This window comes from Astatotilapia calliptera, chromosome 23 (assembly GCF_900246225.1).
Source record: "Astatotilapia calliptera chromosome 23, fAstCal1.2, whole genome shotgun sequence".
In the NCBI taxonomy this organism is placed as follows: domain Eukaryota; kingdom Metazoa; phylum Chordata; class Actinopteri; order Cichliformes; family Cichlidae; genus Astatotilapia; species Astatotilapia calliptera.
This window is the reverse complement of record NC_039323.1, coordinates 41725671-41744025: the sequence shown is the minus strand read 5'-3', so window position 1 is coordinate 41744025 and position 18355 is coordinate 41725671. Positions and strand designations below refer to the sequence as shown.

Sequence of the window (18355 nt, the reverse complement as noted above, 5' to 3'; positions counted from 1 at the left end):
CCTCAACGTCTTTTAGACCCCATTCCTACAAAACTGCTCAAAGAAGTCCTGCCATTAATTAATGCTTCGATCTTAAATATGATCAACCTATCTCTAATAATCAGCTATGTACCACAGGCCTTCAAGCTGGCTGTAGTTACACCTTTACTCAAAAAGCATCTCTAGACCCAGCAGTCTTAGCTAATTATAGGCCAATCTCCAACCTTCCTTTCATATCAAACATCCTTGAAAGAGTAGTTGTCAAACAGCTAACAGATCATCTGCAGAGGTTTATTTGAAGAGTTTCAGTCAGGTTTCAGAGCTCATCACAGCACAGAAACAGCTTTAGTGAAGGTTACAAATGATCTTCTTATGGCCTCTGACAGTGGACTCATCTCTGTGCTTGTCCTGCTAGACCTCAGTGCAGCGTTCGATACTGTTGATCATAATATCCTATTAGAGCGATTAGAACATGCTGTAGGTATTACAGGTACTGTGCTGCAGTGGTTTGTATCATATCTATCTAATAGACTCCAGTTTGTGCATGTAAATGGAGAGTCCTCTTCACACACTGAGGTTAATTATGGAGTTCCACAGGGTTCAGTGCTAGGACCAATTCTGTTTACATTATACATGCTTCCCTTAGGCAGCATCATTAGAAGACATAGCATACATTTACACTGCTATGCAGATGACACCCAGCTCTATCTGTCCATGAAGCCAGATAACACACACCAATGAGTTAAACTGCAGGAATGTCTTAAAGACATAAAGACCTGGATGGCCGCTAACTTTCTGCTTCTTAATTCAGATCAAACTGAGGTTATTGTACTCGGCCCTGAAAAGCTTAGAAATATGGTATCTAAGCAGATCCTTACTCTGGATGGCATTACCTTGGCCTCCAGTAACACTATGAGGAACCTTGGAGTCATTTTTGACCAGGACATGTCCTTCAACGCACATATTAAACAAATATGTAAGACTGCGTTCTTCCATTTGCGCAACATCTCTAAAGTTAGAAATATCCTGTCTCAGAGTGACGCGGAAAAACTAGTTCATGCATTTATTACTTCCAGGCTGGACGACTGTAATTCATTATTATCAGGAAGTCCTAAAAACTCCCTGAAAAGCCTTCAGCTGATCCAAAATGCTGCAGCAAGAGTCCTGACAGGGACTAGAAAGAGAGAGCAGATTTCTCCTGTTTTGGCTTCCTGTTAAATCCAGAATTCAAAATCCTGCTCCTCACATACAAGGTCTTAAATAATCAGGCCCCATCTTATCTTAATGACCTTGTAGTACCATATCACCCTATTAGAGCACTTCGCTCTCACATTGCAGGCTTACTTGGTAAAAGGTAAACGTGTTAGAAAAAGATGGAAGGTTAGACAAATAACATCATCGAGCAAATCGCATCATTCTAGCTGATGAAGATTTGTTATCTCAAAATAAAAAATCTTGAAACTTCTGTTTATACCATATGTAGGTTTTGCTCTACACTAGACAACTGTGGTAAAAATGTGAACGAGTGTGGGTTCAGCCTTCAGTAGAAACATTTCTATGCAAAGTCTGACCTTAGGAAATATCAGTTAATACAACAACATTCATTTTTAGGTTTCCGCAGAGCAGAGCCAGAGCAGCGGTAACGTCTGACAGCAGGGTTGCTGAAGGCATCAGTCGTCCTCCGTCCCTGATGGAATATTTACTCCATCACACAAGCACCAGACACAGCACACAGATATAAGAATAAGAAGACAGTATGGGCTCCGTGACACAGTCACTTCCACGTGGTGTGTCTTAACAATGAGCTTCAGACATTTCACGTGGACTTAGTTTCTCTTCCACATAAAGTCTGATCGATATTTGCTGCTCATTCTTGCTGTTTATTCGAAGGCACGTGGACACAGTTATTAAAGCGAGTGTTGTATTATATCCTCCCATCTATAACAGAAGATGAGCTAAATACGTTCTGTTAAAGTCAGTTACACTCAGCTGCTCTACTTTTTTGCTTTCAAGATTTCATTTCGTAAATGAGAAGCACAACTTTAGATTGAAACTAATTAACTGGAGAATATTTGTGAGTCATATATTAGTATAATCAATCAATCAGTACAAGGAGACGAGCACATGAGTTTACACGATAAAGGAAGCCAACATTGAAACATACACACATACATGTTTAAGTACAGACTCTCCTGGAAACTGCTGAGAAGTTTCATTATGTGCTGCAGCATCTTCTTTCATGATATTCTTCTCACCACGTTTCCAGCTCAGTTTTCAGTTCGGCCAGGATGGAAAAAATGTCTGTAGACCTTCCTCTTTGTGTCAGATGCTAAATATCACATGAGCACGAGCAGTGTCCATTATGGTTGCGTAATGTGCACATAGTTTCTATGGAAACCTGCTGTACTGTATGTGTGAAAGAGCAAAGGAGTTATGCTACCAAAGAAATGAAGCCAGTGACCTTACAGATTTCCTGTCTGACCAGCTTTTAGTCTGCCAAACTCTGGGATCTGTTTACTACATCCTGAATCCATCTTGTTAATGAAAGGCTTAATGATTCAAACAAACAACATATACTGCCACACAGTATATGAAAGCCAGGCTGAGATGTTAGATGTTGTTTTCTTGCTTTAAAAAGTCAGACGTGACACTTTTACAGATGTTGGATGAGCACAATAGATGAAATGGATTTTTAATGAGTCAGCATCAAGTCAGGTGTTACTGTGGGAAAAAACGAGGTCTTGCACCGAGTCTGCAAAACTATGACTGCAGATTCTTATCAGCATTTTAGGTGTGAGAGTCTTACACAGGTGTTCCAGTTTTAGCAGATCAACCACCAGCCTTGAAACCAACCTAGTTCCATCTGTGGTTGACAGGCTGTCTGTATATAGCTCTCTTACTTCCAGAGGCCGTTCTCTCATGCAAAACATAAAACTAGAATAATCTGGCCTCCCCGTCTACCACCATCAACCAACCAAATGTCTCTTTTAGCCACGATCGGTAATCTTCTTTACACCAGGTGTTGAAAGCTGTGACTTTCTTCACTCATTCAGACCTAATGCAGCATTTTGTTAACAACTCTGGTAGAGCTATCTGTGTTAATGTTGTTGTCATAGTCAGTGTTGGCCTTATCACTCCAGTTCTACTTAAATAAGATTGACTCAATTGGGACATCCAGCGAAAATCCCCCTTTTCAAGAAACTGCAGCATTCATCTTGTTTCAGAAATGAGTGCAGCCGTTAGCTCCCAGATTATATCCCGTACTATATATTCCCCAACTCATGTGTGATGTCAACACAACCAGGTCTCTTCCGGTGCCTCACAGACGCTTCTAAGCTCGGTGACAACCGCTAATAACACTCTGCAGAGCTAATTCTTGTTAGCTTTTCTGTCATCCACCGCTGCTTTCTGAGCAGTATTGTTGCCAGCAACCGATTCAGGAAAGTGGCTTTTATAAAAATGGCTGTTTAGCAAAACAAAACAAGGCAACATTATACATAGAAAACAAAACCAACTTTCCAGTCTCTCCTCAAATGACAGTTTACGTCAGCATGGCTGCAAATTGCTGAGCGCTATTTCCATTCATACCATCCGGACACGTCTTCACTACACTTTATTCTCCATGTAACCCCTAACACTGTCAGAGAATGAATTACCACACGTCTCTGTGTTTATACACTGGCTGCACCTACATGAATAAAAGTACTCTCAAAACAAACAGAATCTGAGAGATGGGGAACTAAAACGCACCGTGAGGTGACATAATGTAATCTTTGATTCCTGATAGCGTTTTGTTTTCAAGGAGACTTTCCCCATGTGTCTCAGTGTGACTGCATGATGCATGCTGTGCTGTATCTGACTCGGTTTGAGTTTCTTCATGTGTTGGTAACCTTGAAGTATTCTGATTACTTGTGTATTTCCGTGTGGTATCTGTGGTGTCGTTTGTGTGCAGCAAAGTTAATAGTTGAGTTTGACCTGGTGTGCAAAGTATGTTGGGTTTGTCATATAATCCCCAAATTATTAAAAAAGTTAGCATGAATACTCAGTTACCTGGAATGGTAGATGTTTTTCGTTCATTCGTGTACTAAACTGCACTGCCTGCTCACGGTCTCTTCAAGTCGATGATTTTGTTCTTCTGACTCAATCAAACAATTACACAGTACAGTTCTGATTTGAGAGGTCTATTTATAGCTGTATTCAGATATCAAGGGTTGTTGAGCAAAGATTAAAACCATTAAATCTGCACAGCTAATTCTAGTTACTTGTGCTTTAGAAAACCTTTAAACTACCTGAAGCTCCAGAAGGACTAGTCACAAAGCAAAGCCAACAGGTAATTGCTCAGGTTCTAGAAGTGAATCACTCTGAACTAGGTTTCCAATGGGCATCTTAGGTAATCAATGAAACTGAAGTTAGAGTAGTTTGAACAACTAGTGAGGTTGCTGGGCTACTGCAATTCCAGCTTTACCCATTACTTAAGAAATCTACACAAAAACTCTAGTTGTAGTCAGAAGTTTGACTACACCTCATGGACAATTCTCCTTGTCAAGTGTAGATTTACACAAGTTGGGAATGTTTCTTGGAGACATTTCTAAATTCATCATTTCAAACAAATGTACACTACACATGTGTTACACTCAGATATGTCACAGTTTTGCCTGGAAGTCTGGAAGAAGATCCGTATCGTCACCTTGAAATCAGAGGGAAATGGTTACAGTGTGCATCAGCAACACCTGAACCCGTAATGAACTGTTTTAACTCCAGTGTGACTCTGCACAGTGAAGCTAGTTTCACATTGTGAAACTGCCATTTTGGACTAAAGTAGGCTAACATTAAGTTCCTGGGACGATGGTCCCAAAGCGCTGATCTCAAAACTGTTGCAAATTTGTGCCAGGAAACTTGGTTAAATTAACCTGTCAACTCTTCGGAAGAATTGCTGAATATCCAACGTTAATTATGCCCGAAGCTTGTTGATGGCCACCGAAAGTGTAGTTAAAGGGACATTTCAATTCAATTCAATGTTATTTATACAGCGCCAAACAAGTCGCCTCAAGGTGCTTTATACTGTAAGGTCGACCCTACAATAATACATACACAGAAAAACCCAACAATCATATGACCCCCTATGAGCAGCACTTTGGCGACAGTGGGAAGGAAAAACTCCCTTTTTACAGGAAGAAACCTCCAACAGAACCAGGCTCAGGGAGGGGCGGGGCCATCTGCTGTGATTGGTTGGGGTGAATATTTAACCAAATATTAGCAGCGGTGTGTATATATATATTTGAGCCTGTACTGTATAAGTGCTGTTCACCTTGTGCATATTAGAGAAAATCCAAAATAAATTCAAACTGCACCCAATTATTGTTTTTTAAAGTCGTTAAAGATGCTGTACAATCATACCAGGCTGGAAACAGTTCAAAGAAAGCCAGACATTACCGCGACGTTCATGCCCACCACGAGTCAACCTCTGACCACATCTCTCATCCAGAGCGATGGAGCCAGCCTTCATTAAAAACGAGTAATTGATTGTTTTCATTAGTATTACAGGATTTTGATATTCAGGGGGTATAAACCACAGCCATCAAATGAAAATGACTATGCTTGTAATAAATATATAGAATATATGAAACTTTTAAAATTGAATTAAGAACAATGTGAACTTTTTTATATTCAGCATTTTTGAAGATGCACGAGCATTTCAACACATTTTTTTACGACTGTAACAGGTTAGTCTGAATCACAAAGCTTAATGACAAGTCTCAGGACTCGGCGAGCTCACCTGCTCAGCGCTCCAGCGAGTCTGTATCAAGGATCCTCTGTTCTTCCTCCCTCTCTGCTCTTCCTGTGCTTGTGCTAGCCGAGGGGGATTTGCTGATGAGATGCCACACTGTCATGTTCTGTCACCCTGATATGTGTGTTGTATGGGATGTAGCTGCTGCGCTTTTATTGAACGCTAGCCAGTGCAATCTGAGTTGTGTTCATAAGCGTGCGGCTTCTCTTTTCCTGTGGTTTATATTAACAGACTTTAGAGACAGACGGCATCACAATAATTAGTGCTTTGGTAAATGAGTCTGTCCGTCTGACTCTGAGTATAAAGTCCAAAATTTATGAAGCAAAGAAGAAGAAGTCATTTCCTACTCAATATAAACGGCATCATTCGCCATTTAGAAGCTGTGCAGTTGTTGATCAAAGGTGAAACCCAGTTTTCAGGCAGGTTTCACAGAGCGTGCAGAGAGCTCATTCACTTGATAAAGAAAAACAGTTTTCTGTGCTCTGCTGAAAAGCAGATAAAGTCCATTACTTGAGTGTGAATCTAGTGAATGCTGTATTTAGACAAACACTGGATGAACTCAGCCTGTCGGACACCATGTATCCACATCACAAGCTCTTCATCTTCCTCATTAGGTGAAATCAGAGCAGCACTAACTGTAAATGTTATTTTTAACAACATCCTAATTTTATATAGGCGAGATCATTAATAGGAGAGAATTTGGGAGTTGCTGTCAGACTTTGTGTTGCGTAGCAACCAGAATAATGAACGCCTGTTTCACAGTTTGATCTCCTGCTCTCTGGTGACTGTTGATGCTCACTGGTGCAGTTTGTGATGGAGCGGGAGAAAAAATAGCTTCTACAACCACCTACCGAGTAAACTTTTTGTGTGTTGCAGGATATTCAGTATTTTGAATGTTTTTCTTTGCAAAGCAGAGCTCTATAATATGCATACGCCCACATAACAGCTGTAAAACAGAGCTTGGCTTCTGCCAGTCCATCCAATCTGTTCTTTAAGTGGAGCTTTTGCAGGCTCTCACCTGCTGAGTACACCTAGTACACGTTGAAGGGGTTATATATCCAGTCTGAACTGTGGGAGTACCTCAGGATCCACCGAGGAAGAGCTGGAACATATTATTGGAGAAGGATCACCTTGGTTAGGCTGTTGCTGCTACAGCTGATACCACAGCTAAAAACCTCACAAAATATATTAGTAATGCCCTCTGCATTCATTCAGTGTCCGCAAAATGAAAACATATTGAGGAGCTGTTCTGGTTGGCAGTCGCATCTCTCTGTGTATCTCGGCGAACCTTTCTTGGCAACCTGTCATCTAATTTGACTAGAAAAGGACTGTGTTACAGTAAGGCAGTTTATTGTTGCTGTGTGCCGGTAAAGCTGCTGCCATGTGTTACATCGTTTGCAGCGATTGGCTGATCCTGTCTCATCTCAGGAGAAAATGAGAGACGAGGCATCTTGAAGCAGTGACAATTAAAACCAGCATTTCACTTGAGCGAAGTCTGCTTATTATTCACTCCGGTATCTGTTCCTACAGTACTGTCGGCATTTTACTTCACTCATTCTTTGTCTGCTTTCTTTGAACTTGCTGCAGAATAAGGGTTAAGTAGGACAGTGAAGACGGAGAAAGCAAAGAAGACGCAGTCACTCAGATAAGTCAAACTTTTTAGAAGCGTTTGTAGGTTTTCTTTCAAAGCCTGCAGGCATTTTACTCAGCTTGAGACTGGTACCGAACATGACAGCAGGATTAGGCAAGTAAAGACAAACAGCGGAGAGCAGGAGTGTTTACTCCAGCGAACCTTTCTGTTACCGTTTGAGAGGAGAAAAACACAACTTTCTTTAGCTGTCCTCTTCCTGCCACTTCTACTGGAAGGTGACTTTTTCTTTCTGCAGTGCTGAACTCAAATGGGTTACCTGGCAAATCATTAAATGGTTTCATTTACTAGGAGCCACACAAGTCACAGTCTACATTCAGCTGGGCCACTCCATACCAGGTCCTCTCTGATCTCCCTGAAAAACATGTAGGATGATGATACATTTCTTTATAAATTTGAGCTCTTTGTAATGTGCACATACAAATATTTTCAAAGTACAATTTTCAGTGGAGCCAGAGGACTATTTAATCCATGTCAGGCAGATAGTTTTAGGTCAAATATGACCTCAGAAAGATGGGATTTCAAAAGTCAAGCTTAACTTCAGCTACACTTAAAAATCAATAGTTTGGCACCACCATCTTTGGCATTTAAAAATACATTTTTCAAAGCTAGGGGCTGAAATCTGGCGCACACTCCCATAGTTGTACAGAGAAATGCTCTCAAACACATTAAAGCTTGAAACATAAACAACAAACAAACAAACTGAGTTTATTGAGTGATATTCAAAAAAAACCATAAAGTAACAGCAGTTTTATTTGCTTTCTTCTGATTGTAGGATTCCTTATACTTCAAACGACTCTGGAAATGTTACAGGGGGACAACATAATGGCCCTGAAGCTCGCGTCCACCCCATCTCTCATATCTTCTTGTTACACGTAGAAACCTGGAATCAGAAACTTAGAAGTACTTTAAATACATCTCTAAACAAACGGAGCATGCAACAAGTGACTTTAAATCCTGCGGGTAAGGAAATCCCAGGAAGTTCATCTGGACGCAGCGTTGTGAGAGAAATGTTTCGTCCCTCATCCAGCTGACTGCAGATTTCCAACCTTATAAGCAGCACATCTGTAAACCTACAGGTGGTCACTCAGTATATATCTATATTTTGACAAGTTTCCAATGAAATACTGATGGGAGGTCACGAGCTCTATAATAAACTTCTGCACAGATTGTAATTAGATTATGTTCATTTGCCATAAATGAACATAAAACTATAATATGCAAATATTCCTGACCCTCAAATACTTTCAAAGGTGGTGTGGATTGAAAACACAGCAAAGGATTTCCTGTGGGGTTGAGTCGTTTGTTTGAGAAGTCAGACAAAGTCAGCCAGAACTGATGGTGTGTTTTTAGTCAGTGAAAAATAATGATCGATTCTGCTGTTTCACTCATAATCCGGTGTATCTGTGGGACAGACGCAGGCTTTGGTCTGGAGATCTTAGGTGTCTGACTGTGTTGTACGGGGGCAGGAGTTCACAGATACCAGGCTCAGACCATTTACTTCTCTGTAAACAGAGAACAAGCGTTCAAACTTCAGTCTACAGCTAACAGGGAAACTGAGCAGGGAGGCAGGAATCTCAGTAATGTGCTGTCTGTGTTTTGATCTAGTTAAAAAGTCCTGCTGCTGCATTCTAAACTAATTGGAGACTGGATGTAAAAAAGGCTGCGCCATATCAATATACAAAAAGTTGCAGTAATGAGGCTGTATAAAGAAGTGCAACTTTCTTCTTGTCACAAGTTTTTGACATTATGACTCGAGAAGATAATGTGAGTGGATGTGTACAGGACACATCCAGGGCCTGCTGTATCGCACCTGCTCACAGGGAACAGCGATTACGTCTGCTTTATCCTGATGCGACGTTTGTTGTTTGCAAACTGAAATCTATTTTTATGACTAAAACTAAACTGGTTTGCTTTGTAGAGGATTTTGTATTTTTATTGTACGTTGTTTGCTGTAGGATGTGAGGATTAAACCTGTCACAGCTCTTTATTTTTTAAATTGCCAAAGACAATTTAAAGGTCTTCAGTAGGCAGGATGTGCCCACTCAGTAAAGGCTCATTAAAAAGACAACCTGCTGTTGCAGAGACCCCTTACAACTAAAGCTGGATGTGAAGTGAAAAGTAAGCTACAACTTCTTGAATGCATGTCCATCCATGGGACTCGGCCCTAATGTGCGATGACATCATTCATCTGATCTTAATGACCTTGTAGTACCATATCACCCTATTAGAGCGCTTCGCTCTCGCTCTGCAGGCCTACTTGTTGTTCCTAGAGTATTTAAAAGTAGAATGGGAGGCAGAGCCTTCAGTTTTCAGGCCCCTCTTCTGTGGAACCAGCTTCCAGTTTGGATTCAGGAGACAGACACTATCTCTACTTTTAAGATTAGGCTTCAAACTTTCCTTTTTGCTAAAGCATATAGTTAGGGCTGGACCAGGTGACCCTGAATCCTCCCTTAGTTATGCTGCAATAGGTGTAGGCTGCTGGGGATCCCCATGATGCTATGGGAGTTTCTACTTCACTCACTATGTCTTAACAGACCTCTCTGCAGTGAATAATACTTGTTATTAACCTCTGTCTCTCTTCCACAGCATGTCTTTATCCTGTCCTCCTTCTCTCACGCCAACCAATCACAGCAGATGGCCCCGCCCCTCCCTGAGCCTGGTTCTGCCGGAGGTTTCTTCCTGTTAAAAGGGAGTTTTTCCTTCCCACTGTTGCCATAGTGCTTGCTCATAGGGGGTCATATGATTGTTGGGTTTTTCTCTCTGTGTGTTATTGTAGGGTCGACCTTACAGTATAAAGCACCTCGAGGCGACTGTTGTTGTGATTTGGCGCTGTATAAATAAAACTGAATTGAATGATGTATTGATGGTCAGGTGTGATAGTCCCTGAGTGTTTTGTTGGTGCATGTTTCTGTTCATGTATATTGTGTTAGTCTTTATTAAATCTAAATAGCTAACAGTCAGACCTGATGAGGGTCAGTAATCTACTTTAATCTACTTTAAATGTGAATGCAGCTTGTTAGGTCTCGCAGGTGTTTCTCCAGATTCAACAGTAGGAGAATGTGTAAAAATGACTCTATTTATTCATTTTAAAACCAAATCCCAACAATGTTGTGATGTCTGGTAATCGTGTTATATTTTCATGGCTTTATATGTGGCCCGAAACAGATATTCATCATGCAGTAAATTTGGAGGAGATTATTTGCAACGACTACTTTTGAGCTGAACAAGAAGCCATGACTGCTTGAAAAACAAGACTCAGTATTACCAGAGGATCTCGTCCTCGCGTCGGCTCAGCTTCTGTTTACTCTCTCGTCCACTGACCTGTAATCAGGTGTCTGTTTGTCATTCAGGAGGAGGCAGCCAAGCCGAAGAATCTTTGCTCACAGAGATTGTCTCCAAAGTGGTGTTTCCTCGACTGTAAGTATTACTTAATAATAGTAGTTTTTACCTTTATGCTAATCATTACCCAGTATGATGATATTATGGTGACATCCTGTTTCATGAGTATGACTTATACATAAATACTCTTATCAACACTCATCTTGCCTGTTTGAAATGGCAGTTACCAGTTCAGTTTTGATCAGCTGCCTGTTGGTCTTTAATTAACTTGGATGAAGCTCAGATCAGTCATGCATGTTTTTGCTGCTATGGATGTGTCATATAATGAATGCATGCATTCATAAGCATAATGGCAGAGGAATCATGTTTATAGTCATTTACAAATGTTGCAGATTAAGTTTACTGTCTTCTGTTCTAAGGCAGTGATGAAGTCACATTACTGGTGTTTTTTTGTGTTCCACTGGGAGAAATGGACAAACACACAACTTGTTACATTTTGAGTGCCCCTTTTCAATCTTGTGCAAGCAATACCAGATCTCTCGCACCACATGTTGCTGTGAAATGTGTATCTGATTGTAAGAACGCAGTCAGTGACCTACAATCAAGATCTGCACTCTGCTTTTGTTTTGTGTAGATTTCAAATGTTCAAATTGTTAGAAAATCGTATCGTAGGTCCATGCAGCATTATCACAGGCAGTGTGAGCAGGACAAATGCTGACACAGTTCTCTAATGTAAACAGGTTTCTGTGTTAGCACTTCCTCAAAATAACATAAAACATAGTCCCATCAGATCCTGGGTTTTGGAGAATGTCATGAATATTTATCTCTCAGAGCAACTTGCCAAAAATATCATAGAGAAAGACCAGGCTTCCTACACAATGCTAAATGTGCATGCACATTAACACAACCCCCCCCCACACACACACACCTCTGCCTGGGTTGTGTCCTGTTGGCATTGAGCAGAAAACTGGATTTAAAAAGATGCAGCATCTACCTGACAGAGAGATAAGGAGGATGTGTTTGAGGAGGGCGCATGTGATCAGTGCTACTTCTGCTCCAACCCAACAGAGGATTTACACACATGGCTGATATGTTTAAGTGCTTTTGAAAAACTACATTGTTTGTTTGTACTTTTCACATTTGTTTGTTATTAAGTTATTTCACTGTATGACTGTATTCATGACATCAAAGAATTTCATCAGTTCTTCCTATATTAGACTATATTTCCTCCACCAGCTGCTCAGATGGACAAACTGCACAGAATCTGGCTTTAGAATAACATTCCTAGAATGGTGTGAAAGGAGTTGTGTTACCAGCTGCTGGGCTGTGCTGGACCACGAATTAAACTGGTCCATGTTCATTATAATGATGCAGAACAAAGGTGAACTCGGTGCAATGGGACAAAAATGCAGTCTGGTTAGAAAGTCATTGTTGCATCACAGTAGTCATTGATTTGGTCTTCACAAAATGAATGCGAGTTCCCTGTTACACTGAAATAAAATACAATTATTTTATGGTGTAAGAAACAACAGTTTCTCACCCTGTGGGGGCAGCGTCTCATCTTGTTACTCTGCAGGCTATTGGTTTCCCACAGTAATTGGCACAGGAGGTGGGAGCTAGCATATGTACAGATTAACAATGTTCAAAGTTATTTGCTGACCTGAACCTTAATGACCGCCTGCAGCAATCTGCTTTAAATGAGCTGAGTTTGAGACATGCTTACAGGAATAGTAATTTTCCCACGTTGTCTTTATTTGGCTGAAACCGTCTTTTTGTGTCTCCTCAGCCACGACAGCCGATCGTTTCTACAGGATCGACCGAGCACAGGTAAGGTTTCACCACCTGTGTTCTAGTTTTTAGTCATTTTCACTCCGTGACCTTAATGATGCCTTCTCGTTTGATTCTTTGCTAAAACCTTCAGGAACATCTCAACTACGTATCAGAAATCTCCCAGGAAGAGATCTTCATCCTGGACCCTGAACTTGTTGTCATGACAACTGTAGGCACCTCCCCCTCAGCCATGGCCGACCTGGTTAACCCCGCCCCTAGCCCAGTAAACAGCAGGTAAATCAGTTGTGACTAAGCTGAATTTTCATTAAACATTTTTTCTTTGTTCCATTCATTGCAGTGCATAACGCTGGAGGAGGAGAAGGAAAAGCGTGGCCTTACTTTGACTCCTTGAAGTAATCAATAAATCAATAGAAATAGTCTGCCAATTACAGTTACTTACAACCAAAATTTACATGAGAAAAGTATTAATTATTCTTCCTTTGATAATTTTCTTATTACAGCCTTTTAAATAATTCTGTGGCGAATTCTGTAGTTGGACAACAACCACGACAGTCCATAAATATAGATGTTTACAATGATCCTTTTTAAATCAAGACTTTAGTCCCCTGGATTAGCAGGTAATTATACCCCATGCGGCTGAAATGCAGCCACCTGGGCTCGAGTCCGACCTACGTGCTCTGGCTGTGAGTCTCCCCCACTCACTCTCTGTAAAAGTTAAATAACCAACAAGAAACCCTCTATTATTATACACAAAATAAGCTGATTCCAAGAGTCACCTCGTATTGCTGTCAAACGAAATACTCTGTAGGGCCTATTTCATGACCTAAAAGCTTCTCCAGGGACAACACTTCTAGTCAGAGCTCCACTGATGCTTTAGTCTACACTGCTGCTTCCTCCTCCGACTCACCTTCATGCTCTGTTCCCAGGTAAAGACGCACATTAAACACAAATGCGTCCTTAATGTGTTTTAATGTGTGTCTGTTGCTCTCACCCTGCTTCTATGTTTCTGGTTCTAAAAAATGAAACAAAACAAGGAAGCCAATGTTGTGGTCCAGTAATGAAAGTCAGTCTGTTGTTTCAAAGACTAAAGCAGTGGGCCAGGCCAGACCTGGGGAAAAAGTATAGATTGATGTCAAAAACCTGGGTCCTTTTTAAAGTTTTAATTATTATTTTATTTCATAATTTTAGTTAAATATATAAAAATGTAGATTTGGGGGATTGGAAGTTCCTAGTTCAGTGTGGCGCTTTGTGTTTTAGTGCCTATAAAATCTAATCGTGCATAAATGGATGAGTTCAGTTTCTTTTCCTACTGAGAAAATCTGTCATCATTATGTTAGCTTGTGTTTGCATATGTTTGTGTCTGTGGGTCTTGAGATCTGTAGACAACACGTTTGTATTCTACTCGTATTTTCATATTATTAACTATGTACCATAGACTCGTGAAGGTTAATTCCTTACCTACAGCTGTCTGTTGATGCTCCATAAACAATTCTCGTGAGGCAAAATGAGAAGAGGGTAAGCAGATTATGAGTGAGAGGATCAAGAATTTCTGGGGAGAAAACTGGTTTTATTCAATATTTTCTTACAGTAAAGAAATCCCATGAAAAGAACCAAGCCAAAGATGTGTTTTTATCTTCCTGACATCTCTGTGTTTGCCTGTGGCACTCGGCTTCATTGGTTTGATCTAAGGATGAAAATCTTGAAAAACATTCCTCAAATACAGCACCAGTGAAAGGTTTCAGCACATCTATTTATTATAAGACTTTCCACTGTTTTTTCCTCATGTTTTGCATTATAGAGTAAAAAGATCAAAATAATTGAATAACACATTTGAATTTTCTAAAACATGAAAATCCTCAAACTTTGTAGTTCACTCATCCATCTGTCACTCACCTGAGTTCAGATCACCCTGCCAGCCCGGGGGGGGGGGGCAACAAAGTGTTCCCAAGCAAGGTAACAAAGGTAATCTCCCCAGTGTGTCTGGGACCTGCAAGAGGCCTCTTCCTTGTAGGACATGGTCAGCATACACAAGGCATCCTAATCAGATCCTCAAACCATCACAACCTTCTCCTTTCAGTGTAGACTACCCAGACACACACTACCCAGAGCTTGTAAGGGTAGGAAAGCTGAAAGTAGTTGCTTGGTTGATGGTACTTCTTGGTCACGCAGGTCTTACAGAGGCAGAGGTGGGATTATTGCTCGTTTTCCTGTTGAGGTACAAAGCAGAAACCACATGGCATGTTATGTCTCTTTAAGATGTTGGTTAAGTGCTGTCTTGAATTCTGAATATGTCAGTGAGAAAGACTCCCAAATCCATCCTACCTCCAGCTCCATGTTTTACACCATTTCAAATTAGTGTTCATCAGAACAAAGTCGAAGTTTCTAATGGTCTAACTTCCATCCCTTTTAATGGAATTTAAGCAGTTCTGGTCTTCCTATTGGTCTTCCTTAAATGTGTTTTTTTGCACTTAGAATAGAACAGAATAGAATAGCTCTTTATTGTCATTGTACATGTACAGTAAAATTATGGGTGCTCCACACCAACTGTGCAGTAATAAAATATGAATAGTAGGACATCAAGAATTCCACTCGTTCTCCCTCTAATGGGAGGGTAGTGGACCTGTCTGTGCCTCCTGAACTTCATGTTGAGTTCTTTTGCTTTAAGCTCGTTCAGTTTCAGGTTATTTTCTGAGCAGCAGTGGGACAAGTTCTCTACCTCCGCCCTGTAGGCTGTCTAATCTCCGTCAGACATGAGTGTAACCACGGAGGTGTTGTCGACATACGTTTGATGACGTTGGGTGGGTGGTGTACAGTCATGTGTGGACAGGCTGTACAGTAGGAGGCTTAGAAGGCAGCCCTGTAGAGATCCGGTGCTGAGTCACAGTAGAGTGGCGAGGTGGTGGCCGAGTCTGACTGATCGGGGCAGTTTAGTGGTGATGGCATCTTCCATGGACCGTTTTTGCTCAGTAAGCAAACCGGTTGACACCATCCACTCAAAACACTTGATGACTTGATGTGAGGGCTGTAGGTCTGTAGTCATTGACGGTGTATATTTCAGTCTTTTGAATGGGAATGATGGTGGAGGCCTTCAGACAGGTGGGAACAGTGGCATGAGTCAGAGGCTGAACAGCCTGGTAAGGATACCTGCCAGTTGATCCGCACAGGCTTTGTCCACAGTCGCTGGGATGCCGTCAAGGTCAGCAGCTCTCCTGGGGTTGAACTCTCTCCAGCCATTTTTGTTCTTGCCGCGTCGCTTGTGTTGCGGGTATCTGGTGATAATTTTCACATCACAGCCTGTTTCACAAGACACAATCTTTGTGGCACATCGGGTGGTCGTGCAGCTCTGTACTTTTTTTAAGATGGCGAGCTGTGCCGCGACTGTCGCAGCTGGGTTGAAAACATGAGTCTACGATCGTGCCGTTTTTTACCGCCATTTATATGATAATCAACTTCTTTGGTCTCAAACTGAGCAAAGAAGTTGTTGAGCTCCTCTGCTAGTGTGAGGCTACTGTTGGAGCCATGGCCTTTGAAGTTCTTGAGGATGCCTCTCCAAACCTGGCTGTGGTTGTTGTGTATGAGGAAGCCCTCTAACCATGAAATTCATCAGATTGTGCTGAAATACAGTGCTTATAAATGGTCATCATCATGAAGTAACTTGACACCTAGTGCAAGACTGTGGCTTTATGAAGTGTTTCTAATGTTTTTAGACAACAGAAGAGTGTTGGAACCGTGTTGGGTTGACTCTGAAGGATTGGTTGCTCTTTAAAGGAAAAGATTATTTCAAATGAAACTTAATTTATATCTCAAATTAAAATGTATAAATATAATTACTGGAGTCACTTAACAAAGAAACAAACTGCTAATGAATAATAAATAATTAACCAGTTTACTGAATACTGGAATGCTTTAACCCTTTCGTGCTGCCTGTTTCACTGGTCTGAACTAAGCTTCACTGGCTAAACAACAGAGATGTCTGAGATGTCCTTGCATGCAGATTCATTTGAGGCATCTGTGACAGCCACATCTGTGGTTAGTATCTCAGATATTTATTATTTCAGTTACAGCAACTATAACCAGTTAAAGCCAGCTGACAGTAGATGAATCCATATCTAGGGCTTTAAAACACTTAGACTCCTAACAATTGCCACAAACAACACAATGTTTTGTAGAGCACTGTGGGCGTAATTGCATTTGCTATCACTCCAAAATCCAAATAACTAATTTTATAAATGTCTAGCCATCAAATGTAATATGATGCTCACTCTCAGACTATTATCCATTCTCTACAGAGCAGTGCACTTGTCATGTTTTTCTGCTCATCAAGTGTTGCACAAATACACATCAGTATGTTTAGAACACTAATTATTATTATTATTATTATTATTATTATTATTATTATTATTATTATTATTATTATTATACAAGCATGTATTGCAATGTTTCTTTCATCATCTTTTCACTAGTTTCACACCCACTGTATGTTTTTACAGTCTTTGCACAGATTACATCAGTTTTGTGTAGCACAGTGTGCAAACTGGTACAGTGGGTCGTCACTTCACACAAGGTGGTCCTGGGTTTGACGCCAGGCTGCTTCTCCTCTGTGTGGAGTTTGCATGTTCTTCCCGGGTAGTTCAGCTTCCTCCCTGGGACCCTGTGACAGCTGTGACTGGCTTCAGCTCTGCTGCGACTCTGTACTGGATGAAAGGAAGGAAAATGCCTGTAAAATGACTTTTGCCATTTGTCTAAGTAGGCCTGGGATTTGTGGCCTATTACTTCCTGTTACCAGTTCCTCTGATGGCCATGATGTATCAAAAAAGCTTTTTTGGCATTTTACCCCAGCGGTATAGAAACAGCCAAGAAATGTGGGGAGGGTTAGCAGGGGCGGCCTGGCAAGGGATTCGCCCGGGGATTCATTTAGTTCTTGTGGTATGCACTCTAAGCACTTTAGGTTTTCACTCATTTTTATCCTGGATTGACATTCTCGTCCGTACAGTATCATAAATGCCACAAAAATGCAGCTAAAGCAGCATGAGCTCCCATGAAGATTCTCATAATTAGTTAGTTAATAAAGAACTGATTTCATTACTAATGTTAGTTTTAACAAACTGTTAGAAGGCAGCTTAGAGCCTGAATTCTATTTCTTGTCTTTTGTGTGATCTGATGTGTCCCAGTCACAAACTATGACCATCAAGTAACAAATGTTACAACAAAATGTTACAAAAAACCTGTTTACTGTTTCTCCTGGCAGCTGAGCGGCTGTGGCCATGTGAGCTACAAACTGTGAACACACATTTGCATGTGGAACAGAAAGAGGCAGTAAATAAAGTAACAGGTACAACATGAGTATAAGCATAGCAACACAACCTGCTGATCCTGACAGTAAATCCCTTTGGCTGTGTGTGCGTGTGTGAGTGTTGGCGGGTTGATTTGCAATGCTGAGTGCACCGAGTGGGAGGATGAGGAGGAGAGATGAGATCGAGGGGCAGAGTGAGGGAGAGAGAGGTTCAGGAGGAAGATAGTCAGGAAAACAGTGGATGGAGAGAGAAACGTAATGCATGTCAGAGCACTCCAGAGTCGCACCAATCTACTGTATTTAGACACACACACACACACACACGCACACACACACACACACACACACACACGCAGCACAGCACAGCGGTTTGCCCACGCAGGGCCAGAGGTGAGCGTTATTCCTCCCACTACAATTACTTTTCTCTGTTCTATTTCTCTCCGTTCCCCTGTCTCTCTGGCAAACACACTGAAGGACACCTACACACAAAACATTTAGTTTTTTAAATGAATTT

The 18355-nt window shown here is 41.1% G+C and overlaps 1 protein-coding gene across 8 annotated transcripts in view; it reads left to right on the top strand.

The window, feature by feature from the left end:
• LOC113015958 (diacylglycerol kinase zeta-like) overlaps nucleotides 1-18355 on the top strand; it is an 89002-nt gene that overhangs the window by 55905 nt on the left and 14742 nt on the right. For all 8 annotated transcript variants that reach the window (XM_026158349.1, XM_026158347.1, XM_026158346.1 and 5 more), the window contains 3 exons: nucleotides 10769-10835; nucleotides 12544-12584; nucleotides 12679-12821. In XM_026158349.1, the coding sequence (XP_026014134.1) occupies nucleotides 10769-10835; nucleotides 12544-12584; nucleotides 12679-12821 (251 nt within the window). The remainder of the gene's footprint in view (nucleotides 1-10768; nucleotides 10836-12543; nucleotides 12585-12678; nucleotides 12822-18355) is intronic.